Source organism: Eubalaena glacialis, chromosome 11 (assembly GCF_028564815.1).
Source record: "Eubalaena glacialis isolate mEubGla1 chromosome 11, mEubGla1.1.hap2.+ XY, whole genome shotgun sequence".
Lineage (NCBI taxonomy): Eukaryota > Metazoa > Chordata > Mammalia > Artiodactyla > Balaenidae > Eubalaena > Eubalaena glacialis.
The window spans coordinates 41,397,504-41,410,707 of NC_083726.1; the positions used below are offsets into that span (position 1 = coordinate 41,397,504).

A 13,204-nucleotide genomic window follows, 5' to 3' on the forward strand; every position below is an offset into this window, starting at 1 on the left:
CTACACTGCTGGTGGGAATGTAGATTGGTACAATCACTATGGAGGACAGTAGAGGTTCCTTAAAAACTAAAAATAGAACTACCGTATGATCCAGCAATCCCACTCCTGGGTATATATCTGGAGAAAACCCATCATGCACCCCAACGTTCATTGCAGCGCTATTTACAATAGCCAAGACATGGAAGCAACCTAAATGTCCATTGACAGTGGAATGGATAAAGAAGATGTGGTACATATATACAATGGAATATTACTCAGCCATAACAAAGAATGAAATAATGCCATTTGCAGCAACATGGATAGACCTAGAGATTATCATATTAAGTGAAGTAAGTCAGAGAAAGACAAATATCATATGACATCACTCATATGTGGAATCTAATTTAAAAAGATATAAATAAACTTATTTACAAAACAGAAACAGACTCACAGATTTCAAAACAAACATGGTTACCAAAGGGGAAATGTGGGGGGGGGGGAGGGATAAATTAGGGGCTTGGTATTAACATACTCACACTACTATATATAAAATAGATAACCAACAAGGACCTACTGTAAAGCACAGGGAACTGTACTCAGTATTCTGTAATAACCTATATGGGTAAAGAATCTGAAAAAGAATGAATATATGTATAACAGAGTCACTTTGCTATATACATGAAACTAACACAACATTGTAACTCAACTATATTCTAACAAAATTAAAAAGTAAAAATAAAAAAATAGAAAAGATCTAAAATAAATAAATAAAATATTTCATCTTCAAAGCAATCTTATGAGTAGATACGATAACTATCCCATTTTACAGATTAGGAAACTGGGTGAAAGACATACTTTTCATAAGAATTTAATATTACCATGAATACATTTACAAATTGAATCTTGAGAGTATTTGTTACACTACTGACATTATTAATTTATTATAATGGCAGTGCTAATACAGCAGCTGGCATTTATTCAGTTTCCTGAGTGCCAGGCATTGTTTTAAGTGCTTTACAGATCTAAACTCACTGCTACCAACAGCCCTATGAGGTAGGTACTATTACTACCCCCATGTTATAAATGAGAAAACTTGGTTAAAAGATGCACTCTTAAAAAAATTTTTTTTAAATACTGTTGACCCCTGAACAACACAGTAATCTGTGAGAAATGGGTATTATTCTGATCATAATTTGATAGGTGAGGAAACTAGGCATAAAGAGGGTGAGTAAATTGGCCAAAGTCACACAGAGAAGAATGACAGTGTTGGGATTCACACTTATGCAGCCTGATGTTGCATGTGTCAGAATTATGTTCCAGTTTTGCATTAATTCAGTGTTTATCTGGATAAGATGAATTGTGGAAGTTTCCTAATCTCCTAAATTTTAATCCATTATGGATACTAGACCCATTTTAACTAATATATATATATATTTTTTTTGGCTCAATAACTGTTCTAATTTTCCTGTTTTTAGAATTAAAACCCTACTTAGAGTACCCAAATAAACATTCCAATTACTGGGGTTGGAGACTGAGATGCTTTGAAAAAATTCTCATTTTAAAGGGGGTTCCGTTTCTTTTTATAATCTCTATTAAAAATAAAGCACCACCAGAAAAATTATTTTATGTTAAAAGCATCTTTAGAGCTAAAAGCTTTAAAAAAAAGAGTTAATGGAATAAAAACAAATAAGTGAATATCAACATTTTATTTTATATTAATGCTTATTTTATAACCATTTAGGTAGACTAGTCAGTTTTCTAAAAATATTCACTGAATAAATACTTTTCATTTAAAAAGAGATACCTAGTGCCTTCAATTTATTTCTTTACTTAAAAGCTATGAGGTCCTTTCTACAAGGAATGAAAAATAAAAATTCACATACATCCCTACTTATGGCATATTAATAGTACAAGCAACATTTTAAAGCTTGATACTTCCGGTGCATAATTATTCAATTTTCTCCATATATAGACGCCACACCTTGTTGTCAATAAATAATTCCACTTTAATGGCAAAGTAATAATTTAGACAGATACAGGGTGCACATTTGCAAAAAAATATATGCAAGCTGGTTTACAAGCTAGAGGAACAATCAACCAATAGAAAATACATCACCCAGTTATGCCCACTGACACCAAGTACTTGTTGTAGGGGCTTTACAAAGACTACAAAACTTTTCAGATGATTTATTTCACTGTTTCTATTTACATGATATGTTACATCAAAAATGTACAAAATATAAAATGTATACAGACAAATGTTTCACAAACTAGTTTAAGTTGTAAACTAGGCGGACCTACTGGGATGTATTGCAGGAATTTGTTTATGATCGTGTTTGGACTGTGTTTCTCAAAACGGCAGGGAAAGATTAGCAATTTTCTTAGATCACATATTATACAAGGGCCACTAGTCACTCATCCAGCTACATATATTGATGCTTCACCACAGATGTGATCCACGTTTGCGGCTTCATAGTCAGGGTGACCATTCTATGTGCATAAATTCAGTTCCGATTTCCCTTAGGGCAATAGCACCGTGGAGGACCTATAGACTGAGTGACATTCTGACAACTGCACAGATGTCTCGTGTTGTTATTGTTCTACAGCAACTGACCCGTGGGTGGTCACAGAGAGTAGCACCAATTGCATGTCCTGAAAGTGGCACATTTTCGCATGCATGGGACAAGTCTACACCATGGCCTAGCCCTTGGGTTGATAAATTTCAAACCTGTCCCCTGTGTGTGGTGGGAACTTCTCCAATCACTCCCATCAGTTTTCATGCACTCTCTTGAAAGCCTGCCACGACAGATGCACTTTCAGACATTTTTACTTTTCCGAAAATGGATTGGCTTCATGGACAGTTTTGAAGCATGCTCACTCTAGCACTGATAGCTCCTGCATGGTCATCACAACTGTAAATACAGGACAAACACACCAGATCATAACAGTGTTGAGGGTTTGCATTCTGTATTTGCAACGTACAGGAAATCTCAGCAAGTGAAACATCTCTTAACACCCACAGGATAAAATACAATTTTTGTGTGTGTGTTTGTTTCGATTTGTGCAAGTTTTTAAAATGATTATTTACAATACCTACCCAGTAGACTGTGCAAATCTAACGTCCTTTTACAGTATAAACGCTTCCTCGTCCACAGTGACTTCACTGCATCAGTGTTCTCGAATGCTGAATTTCTCATGTACAACAATATCCATCAAAACAACATGCTCAAAACTCATAATAATTAAAAAAACAAACAAACAAAAAAGAATAGGGGAGAAAAGCGGAATCGTTGTGCTCGTGCTGTATCTACCGCTTCCAGCTCTGCTGGATAAGAAATCACAATCTCCCGCCTTCTGAAACTCTTTCCCCTAGAGCTGGATGAAATTTAGCCACATGGCTTCGCTTTGAAGTGACAGTCAAAGAGGGTTTCTGGGTTGACTTGAGTATTTTGGAGGAGAGGCAAAGCAATCTATTCACAAGGTAAAAATACTGATCTTTCTCCTATCCATTTCTTCAAAAACAAACACAAAACTAGAGAGAGATGGCTACTGCGTTAACCGGTGTTGTAAATGAAAAGACAGTGGCAATTACCAATGGTTCAGGGTTTAAACCAACTGTTAAACTGTTGTAGAAATTGGTTTTAAGGCAGTGAGACAGCACCATAGGAAATGTTGCTTCTTTTCACTGACAAGGCTCAAACAAATAAAGCCCTAAAAAAGCCTTTTATCAGTGTTGACTAATAATTGGTATAAAACTCTTTTTAAGGGAGTGGGCAGGTGGTTTAAAAAGACCACGGTGGTAAAAACCACCTTATCAAACCCGTGACTCAGACACTGAAAAGAGGGTGGAGCACATCCTGTGATCATGGCAGTTGAATGACACTGGCACTTCTCCAGCTTGTCACAGCAGTGTTTCCCTGGGGGTTGCACAATTCCATTTGTGCTTGCGGAGGCCTGGCCTCTTCATTTAGGAAATGGGGTGAGCGTACAACACAAACACTACTGGGGCTCCGTGACCAGCACCATGTGGCACAAAGGAGCTTGGACGGATCAGAAGAATGGACCCTGCTTGGGGAGAACAGCCCCTCAGAGGAAACCAAAGGAAGGAACAACAACAAAAAAAGGTCTGCATTGTAAACTTTTAAAGAGGAAAAACAGAAAGTCCAGTTTGGCTAATCCCATGTGCAATCTATTCAGTTGCCCTGTCATTAGGGTCCTTTCCAGTTGAGTAATGGAGCCTTACATCACTCCACGGATATAAAAATGCCTAGAAAGGAAAGCAAGTTACACTTCCGTGTCAATTTAGCATCTTGGCGGTTCAAACTTAGTTCTACTGCCTCCTTGGAGACCACGGCCCTGGGTCAGGGCGCTTTCATATTGGCAGTGGTTTAGTGAAAATACCTTACTTTTTAACCTTTTTTTTTTTTTTTTTTTTTTAAAGCATAGTCTTTTCCCCTAACTTTGTTCACCCTCTAGAGGGTAGATTCAAGAGACGAATCCAAAACGTCTTCATGGTGGCTGGTGCTATCACTGTCGCAGCTTTGTGTGCCCGAGTAATTGGCTGCTTCTTGGAGTTTCATTAGCATATTCATCTGAAGAAAGAAAAAGAGACATCGATGGAGGCAATGATGCATCGAGGAAGCCAGTCCCAGAAAACACATGGCCCCGAGCCACACGGACGACCCATCTCATTCCCTCCAAGGGAAACGGAAAAAAATTTTAGATTTTTACTAGTTGCCCCTGGCTCCTACACTGTTTCTCCCAAACATGACTACAACAGCAAACCATAACGACAAAATAGGGCCTCCGGATAAGTCTTTTATTTGCAGTTGTAAATGAATACAGCTCCAGCAGGGAGACTGGAAAGGAAACTGTATCACAGCTGGACATCTGGGCTCGTGGCTGGAGAGTACACCAAGCTGCTCAGCTTTTTGGCTGCGAGAAGCAGAAAGCACTGAATGACAACTGAAAGTCCTGAATGTTCCTACAGGCAGACACACGCACGGGCTCCCGGACACGGTCCCTGGAGAGGAGGTGGGGATGGAGTGGAATGGAGCCCCCCCATCTGCTGCTTAGGAGCTGACCTCGAGAGGTGACCAAATGAAGCCGACCATGAACGTTGGAAGAGGGAGAAGGGAAGAATCACTGTCAAGTTTCTGTGGTTGTTGAATGTCTGGCTAAAATATGATGGATATCTCACTGAAAACTAAAACCAACTTCTGGAACAAGAGCGGCTGTCTCAAGTTTCCCAGCCTTATAGGACAATGGCAATGTTTGTTCTCATAAAAGGGACGTAGGCATGAAAGCAGCTGGGGAGAAAGACAGCTAGCATTTCCATGTATTAGAAAATAAAAGGCAGCCACCTTGCTTGGATTTTGATAGATCTGCAGATCCACTGGTAGGGATGGAAAAAGAAAGACTGTTTAAAAGTGAATCATGAATAAATGGTTCAACAGTTTTAGAAAGCACAGAAAAAATGGCACATGTCTTCGGGAGGGTTGTTTTCTTATCAAGGGTTTCTGTAAATTGTAATAATCTTTGTATTGTTTAATGCGCACTAACTTTGCTATCTCATAATGTAATCAAAGTTGGTTTTTTTTTTTTTTCCAACTTAGAAATATAGGGAATCTGATCCCAAAGAAAGGAGAAATCTAAAAAGGATTCCTTAGTCATATGTTAGGCTCTGCATGCTTATATGCTCAGCGTAAAATGTGTGTTCAAAAAAGACCTGTGAAATAAAATGACAAACTGGTAACTACCAATTCCAGCAAGGATGCCTTTCTGACGAAGAAGCTACAGTTATAGCATATTTTAAAGTCATTTTAATATTCTTCAGGACAATATTTTTCAAAATAATTTTTTGTCTAATTCCCTGAATTTATTAAACTAGCTACATAAAGATACGAAATTAAAGTAGTTGGTGATAACCTCTTAAATCCAGTGAGTCAAAAAACTAAATGTCTCCATCAATATACTGTTTCTCTCTCCTCTCTTCTTTGTTTCTCTGTCTCTCTCGTGCGTGTGAGTGCATACACACACACACACACACCCCTACCTTCATGCACATTCATATTCCCTTTTTCCTTTCTTTTGTCAATCCCTCCCTTATTAGTAGCCGGCTGTATATTCAAGCATCTGGGTGAAGATGATTTGTAAAAGAGAACTGTGTTTTGAGCACCTTCCAAGAGCAGAAATGATTTCAAGGGTTGTGCTTCTATCTCAGTCACAAATGTTTGAAATCACTTGAATGCTGACTGTTGTAAAAGTTTTACCGTGTAATAACAGTATTATTAAAGTCTTAATTTTTGAAAATGGTGCCATATAGTAAATATGTTCTATTAGAATAAGTTCAGAATCTCAGATTCATAATAAATACATATGAAGGCTTTACTCTGCCTTCTCATAGGGTTGTTTTGTACATTCAAGTCAAAGGAGATTACAAGAGGGAGGTAAGGTTCCATACCATTCAGTAGTCACTGGGATAGATCATTATTCTCTACAAAAGTACTTCCTTCCTCTTTTCCCCCCTCCTTCTTTCCCATACCCAGGGTCAGAAATATAATGTCTTACATTTGTAACACCTCCGTCAGGTCCTTATCATCCCTGGTATTTACACATCTGCTAGTCTCCCAGCCTCCATCCTCTCTCCTTTAATCTGCCCTCTATTCTATTATCAAGGTGATCTTTATAAACTGCAAATCTAATGAGATAAGTCCCTTGCTCAAAAACCTTTGGTGGCTCCCCATTGTCTGTGTGATAAAATTTTAACTTCCTACAAGACAAACAAGGCTTCACATGATTTTACAGTTGCAGACTTCTGTAGCTGTAATTCCTCCCGTCCCTTTTGTTCTAATCCCAACAATTTGTATACAGCTCCCTAATCTCATTATTTTTACTGTAGTGTTCCATCACGTTTCACGTGCTATTTTCTTAATTTTGGATCTTCTCCACCCAACCCCATGATGAATTTCTATTCATCTTTCCAGACCTAGCTCAAGCCTCTCCTCCTCTGGAGCTTTCTCCTAATCACTTCCTCAACAGACTCACAACTCTATCTAGGATATATCTATCTAGGATATACTTCTATCATTATTTTACTATAATTCATATATATACATGTCTCTCTCCACGGCTGGACTGTGAACTTCTTAAGATCAGAAATGAGATCTTATTTATTTTCTGATCACCAGGTCTTTGCCTTGAGTACATACTTATTATTTACTAATATTTACTGAATGAATGAAATTAATGAGTTTGTTGATGATGAATACACATTATATTTTTAAACACTGTGAGATGTGCCAAACACTTGCATCCTTGTTCAGATTCAAAAATATATTACTGACATTAAATAGTAGATTTTTTTCTGATTTAATTGGACTGCAAATATGTTTTTACCTTATGTCAATAATTATAAAAATATAGAGCAATAAATGCAGAGAGATACTTACTTCTCTATCAGAATGTGCCTAATTCAAAGATTTTTAGATGATAAGGTTTTTGTCATTTAACATGTCAGATATCATAACCCCTTGTTCCTTAAGATGTTTAGGTGAGCAGCAGGTTAGGAATCAGAGATTTTTTTAACCCAGATTCTCATTCAGAATGTGGAGATCCTGATCTCTTTTCCATACTAGAAGACAAGAACATTCTGAGCCAGGGAAAGGAGTGATTAATGGGTTTAGCTGACCAGGACTATGGGAATTGGGAAAATTTAGGACATCCCTTAAATGTCCCATACTCTGTAGAGTAACCCTGAAAACAAACCTTATAAACACCTCACCTTTATCAGGAACTGTATTAAAATCTGCAAAGGGAGAACTGGAATTTATAAAAAAATTCAGAGGAAATAACCCATATTTGTACTCTAAGGCTTAATTTTACTCTATTACATTTTAATCATTCTATCAGGAATTACTTAGTGTCTGCTCACAATTATGCAGAATTCAAACCAATTCCACCACCACTGTTGATTTCTAGCTACATATGAGCCAAAGGGCCAGACACTTGTTATAAAAATACAACTCCAGGCCCTTAAGAAGTTTATAGCCTAGATCAAAAGTCCTAAATAAGAGATCCCTGGGCTCTAAGTAGGTCAATGTATATATCTCTGTGACTTTATGGAACTTTTTGAAACAGTATGCAAAATCTTCTGTGTGTGTGCATTTCATTGGGAAAAAAATCATGAAACTTTATCAGATGGTTCACATATAAACCCCAAAATGTTCAGAATGATCAGCTGAAATGATGACGACATATACATGTCGGGGTTGTTGGTATAAGGGTATTCCACAAGATAGCAAGTCATTTTCTGTCTTTAGGTATAGTTATAGATTATGATTTTAATCATTTCCTTTTTTGTTTTAAGTAACATAATGACCTTTATCTCAGCATGTCTTCTTTCTGTATTGGTTTCCCAGTGATCCCTTTAGTCAGAGAATGGTAAGCTAACAAACACATTACGTTTGATACCAATCTATGGAACGTCATCTCTAAAAATAAAAAATACATACAAAAAAAAAGTCATTTTACTAAGAACATCATGTACTTAATATTTTCAGAGTATTCACACTTTGGAGTTTTATTGACTTATATTAAGCCTTCCATGATTGCAAACTAAGCAAGGCAGAGAATAACGTCCCTTTGATTTCAAGTCAGTTTATTCTTCTCTACTGTTGCCAACAGAGGACTAATTCTAAATTTAGTCAGATACATGTAAAACATTCTTTAGTTCTTCAAGCATACATTAGATTATATTCTTTTGGTTTCTTTCATTTTAGAACAAAATTCAGTTTTCTCTTACATACCTAATGAATTGAGTACTGAATGTTTAAAATTTATTGATTTATTTGCACAATTTTCTGCATAATAAAAGAAAAATTATGGCCGCAGAGTTCAGCCTGGTTTCAGTGTTTTTTTGATTATTTTTAAGTATATGAGTTTGGTCTTTCATTTTAAGAGATTCACCCAATGAAAGTAGGCCAAAGGTAAAAATTTTAAAACTGAGTGCCAATATCAGGACAGTTTCAAATATTACCTAGGATAACTAATGTCTCTGATGCATAAATACTAATGACCGCACACTATAGTCAAGATTATATAGGAAGAATCAAACTATAAGCTTCTTACCAGGGGATCTCCCTCTGTGTCAGTTTGTGGAATGTGCTTTGAGGTTGTAGCTTCCTTTGTGGATATGCAGCCCTCATACCCAACATCTTCTGGTCGCAACTGAAGTAATGCTGGGCCCTCCTGCGGCAAAGATGCTGAGCTCCATGGGTATGTATCAAGCACCCACTTTGAGGGATCTTCCCAAGGTGCTCGTTTCCCATACATCTAAAAAGTGATCACATATTTAGCACATATAAAATGCATTTCTATTCAGTACAAAAGGTGACTACTAATTGATTGATTCCTTTGCACACTGAGTTCCTATGGGACTCAGGGGAATGAAGTGTGCATACACAATTTTCCAGATTTTAAACATATATCTCTCTATATAGTTCACTTAAAACTTGAAGGCTAGACAAAATAAAGCTGGAGACAAAATAAAGCTGAACATTTGGGATAGATTGTCAACATTTGGAGGAGAGCATGAGGGAGCTTTATTTTAAATACATGAAGAAATGGCTGCCCACATTTATCTTTGTTAGTAATTTTACAAACTGAAAGAAAGCTTATCATTGAGAAAGGAAAGTTCCAGTAATGGAGAAATAAAAAAGCTAGACACTAAATAGCTTTCTTTACTAAAGTGCACTTTGGAAAGATGATGAATAAAAGAGACTTCTTTTTTCTGTCTACTTCATTCTACTCCAATTTTCCTTGAAAATAAGAATCCTTTCTCCGACAACCATTTCCCTCAGATTAACTTCCTCTATAATCTCACTGCTTCCTATTAAAACTCTTTTAAGATATTTTTTTATAAGGCCACTAGCAAAAGAGGAAAATCATGGGAAATGAAAGATTTGTCAGAACTCATATGGAGGGAGAAAGTTAATAGAAAGAGATAATAAAGCCTGGTTAAAGTACTGGCAGTGGAGTAGAGGGCAGATGAATCCAAGCGATGTTAAAGAATTTTTAAGCTGAAAGCAAAGCCAAAACCAAACTGGGAAGGGCACACTGAGGAGAAAGAGGTTGATGGGAATTGGTAAAAAAAAAAAAAAAAAAAGTATAAGCCACAGGGGCACAGAAAGAAAAGTTAAAATTAAGAGAAGAGGACAGTAACATGGGTACGCTAGTTCTTTAATGGACTCTCCTACTCCACTGAGGGCAATCCTGGTTACTAGGTGTATACACATCTTGGTCCTGGATGGCACAGAACACAGTGTGAAGTGTTCTGTGTGGCTTCTTGTGGTTCAGTGAGACAAAAGCAAAATGGCGGACACTGAGGCCATGAAAGCCCATGGCTGACTTGGAACTGTCTTTTGAGTTTCTCCTGGAGAAGTTGTATGACGTTGTGGCAGCTTGCTTTAAGAAAAAAAAAAAGTTCACATCTTGATAGCTGTGCATTTCTTTAGGGGATGATGGTAGGGGTGGCAATGGTTAGTTTTTTTTTTTAAATAGTTCTCTTCTTTTAGAGCAGAAAATTTCTCTCAGTTAAAAATCTACTTTATAGAGGATGTAAAACATAGCTTGCTATACAACTTAAACTAATTGAAGGAAAGCGTATAATTCTTGGAAAGGAAATGCTACCAAAAAAATATGAAAGTCTAGTAGAATCAATAGATGCCAGCCTTTTAAAGAATCATCAAGGATAGCAAAATTGGGGGTGACCAATAAAAAGCTAAACAGGCTCAATTCTATATTTCAGAGTAAAATAGATGCTATAGAAGAAGAATTGAAAGAAATGAAATTTAAACATTCAGAAGGAGATAATCTGATTGTTGACGTTTCAAGAAAGATAGAATCATCAGAATAAAAATTGGAATCCAGTGCATCACCAGTGCTTTTTTCAACTAGAACATCTGGTAAAGAGTATTCCCCATACGGTTCCCCATCAAAGCATCAGCCTTCATTTGAAGAGAGATTTTTCTATTCCTCTCAACTCAGATTTTCATCTTTGCAACATGCTTTGTTTTTCCACCTCTTGTTCCAATTCATGGTTCTTTGTTGCCAGGAGATCCAAGGAAATGGTTCATGACATGTGTGATTCCTTTTTTTCCTGTTCCTCCAGAAGTCAAATATGGACCATCCCAAGAACATCATCTGCCAACAGACTTCTGGTCCAGCATATCCTTCAGTAGAAATGAGAACTGTCTACTCACCATAGGGTTTTCCTTTTTCTCTCCAAGTGCTGAATTCCTCCTGCCTCCTGCCACCACCCCCACCACCAACCCCCAGTTACTCCCTACATCATGGTTGAACCAGCTTTCACACTAACCTACTACTAAACATCCAGAACCACAGCAAAAAACTTGAGATCTTTTTATCCCTCCTCAAAAAAATTTTTTGAAGTATCTCTCAGTTTGGGAAACTGGTATTACCTTAGTGATTATGCCTTTGTTTAAATGGAAGCTTTATAGTATGATAATTCTCAGGACAGTGTTTTATAAATAATATTGATTTAAATATTAAAAACACTTTGTACTTAAAACAATGAGATCTAAGGATTTTTAGGTATTATTGTTTTTGAGTTTTTAAAACGCTTCTAATTCTTTCTAGGTATTAGCAAATGAATAAGAAATAAGGAGAATTTCATATATAAAGATTTGGATCATAGTTTATTAATATTGAAATAGTATATAGAGAACAAATAATTCATTTAAATATTTATTTTAAAATTATCACTGTGAATATTTTAAATACATTTTCATATATATATATATATATATATATTTTTTTTTTTTTTTTTTTTGGTAAAAATGGTTGAAATCAAGAGACCCAACTCACATCTGAGATAGCATAATAGTTTTAGAGGAATCCTGACATGTGCTATGTTATACTTGAAAAATAAAAACCTTTGGTACAGTCTTTAATTTTGTTGGAGACACTTTCTGGGGCTAGTTTGGCTTATACCCTTAAAAATACGAAATTGAGTTATTTAAATATGGATTAGAACCAATTGATAGCATTCTCTAGGATCATTACCTCTGAATGTTCAGATCATCCTCATAATGTAATAGTTCTAAATCACTGCCATGCCCTTCTACTAGGTGAGGAAAGCATGATGGTAAAAGGAAGCGAAATGAAGTAAAATAGAAAACCAGTTTTTTTTAGACAGTAAAATAAAGACTTAACACAGTATTGCAGATGACAAAATGTGAAAAGCATGAAGTATATCTTAATTCTAGCAGCAGTTGTGATAACCAGAAATAGAGATGCCTAAGCAAAATACTGCCTAAACCTTAGCTAAGTTATTGTAAAGATGACTGGATTTTTCTGCCACAAGTTTGGGAATTATACAATATCAACCTTAAAATATTCACAGGTAAGTTTTATAATTCTACAATTTCATGAAATTTCAACTTCAATATAAGGAAAAAATCAAGACTGATGGAAAAAGGATGATACATTTTATTGAAGAAAAAGGGTTTTCTTATTAGTGATATATTTTGCCTTCTTAGTGAAGAGTAAATAGAAGGGGTGGTTGCAGGGCCTCACGATGCAAGGTAGATGACAGGAACAGCAGGGGTGCTCCTAAACCAACCTGCCATAGATTTTAAAAAGTCAAATGCCTTAGATTTAGAGCACTCTCATAAATAGTAAAGGATCTTACAAGTGACGTTAAAGGGCTTCAAACAAAGAAATATCCTAAAGCAAGGAAACTATAAGCAAAAACTACTTGTTGCAGATTATATAAGAAGAGAATAAATGATCAAGGTCCATATAAACATGCCTTTCTTATAAGATGTAGAACTGTGCAATTAACTAGCTATCTAATAAGAACAGGTCTGGGGACTTCCCTGGTGGTCCAGTGGCTAAGAATCCATCTTACAATGCAGGGGACGCTGGGTCAATCCCTGATCAGGGAACTAAGATCCCACATGCTGCAGGGCAACTAAGCCCATGTGCCACAACTAGAGAGTCCTCATGCCGCAACTAATGACCCTGCGTGCCACAACTAGAGAGAAGCCTGCGTACTGCAACAAGAGCCCACGTGCCGCAACGAAAATCCCGGGTGCTGCCACTAAGACCCAGTGCAGCCAATAGATAAATAAATAAATAAATAAATATTAAAAAAAAAAAAAACAGGTCTGTAAACACCTATGGCAATAAATTTGGCCTTCAA

At 36.5% G+C, this 13,204-nt stretch overlaps 1 protein-coding gene across 4 annotated transcripts in view; it reads right to left on the reverse strand.

Annotated features, from left to right (window-relative positions):
* Positions 1-3,652: 3,652 nt before the first annotated feature.
* NAV3 (neuron navigator 3) overlaps positions 3,653-13,204 on the reverse strand; it is a 580,735-nt gene continuing 571,183 nt past the window's right edge. For all 4 annotated transcript variants that reach the window (XM_061206367.1, XM_061206364.1, XM_061206366.1 and 1 more), the window contains 2 exons: positions 9,109-9,312; positions 3,653-4,571 (listed from right to left, as the gene is read on the reverse strand). In XM_061206367.1, the coding sequence (XP_061062350.1) occupies positions 4,452-4,571; positions 9,109-9,312 (324 nt within the window). In that variant the 3' untranslated portion in view covers positions 3,653-4,451. The remainder of the gene's footprint in view (positions 4,572-9,108; positions 9,313-13,204) is intronic.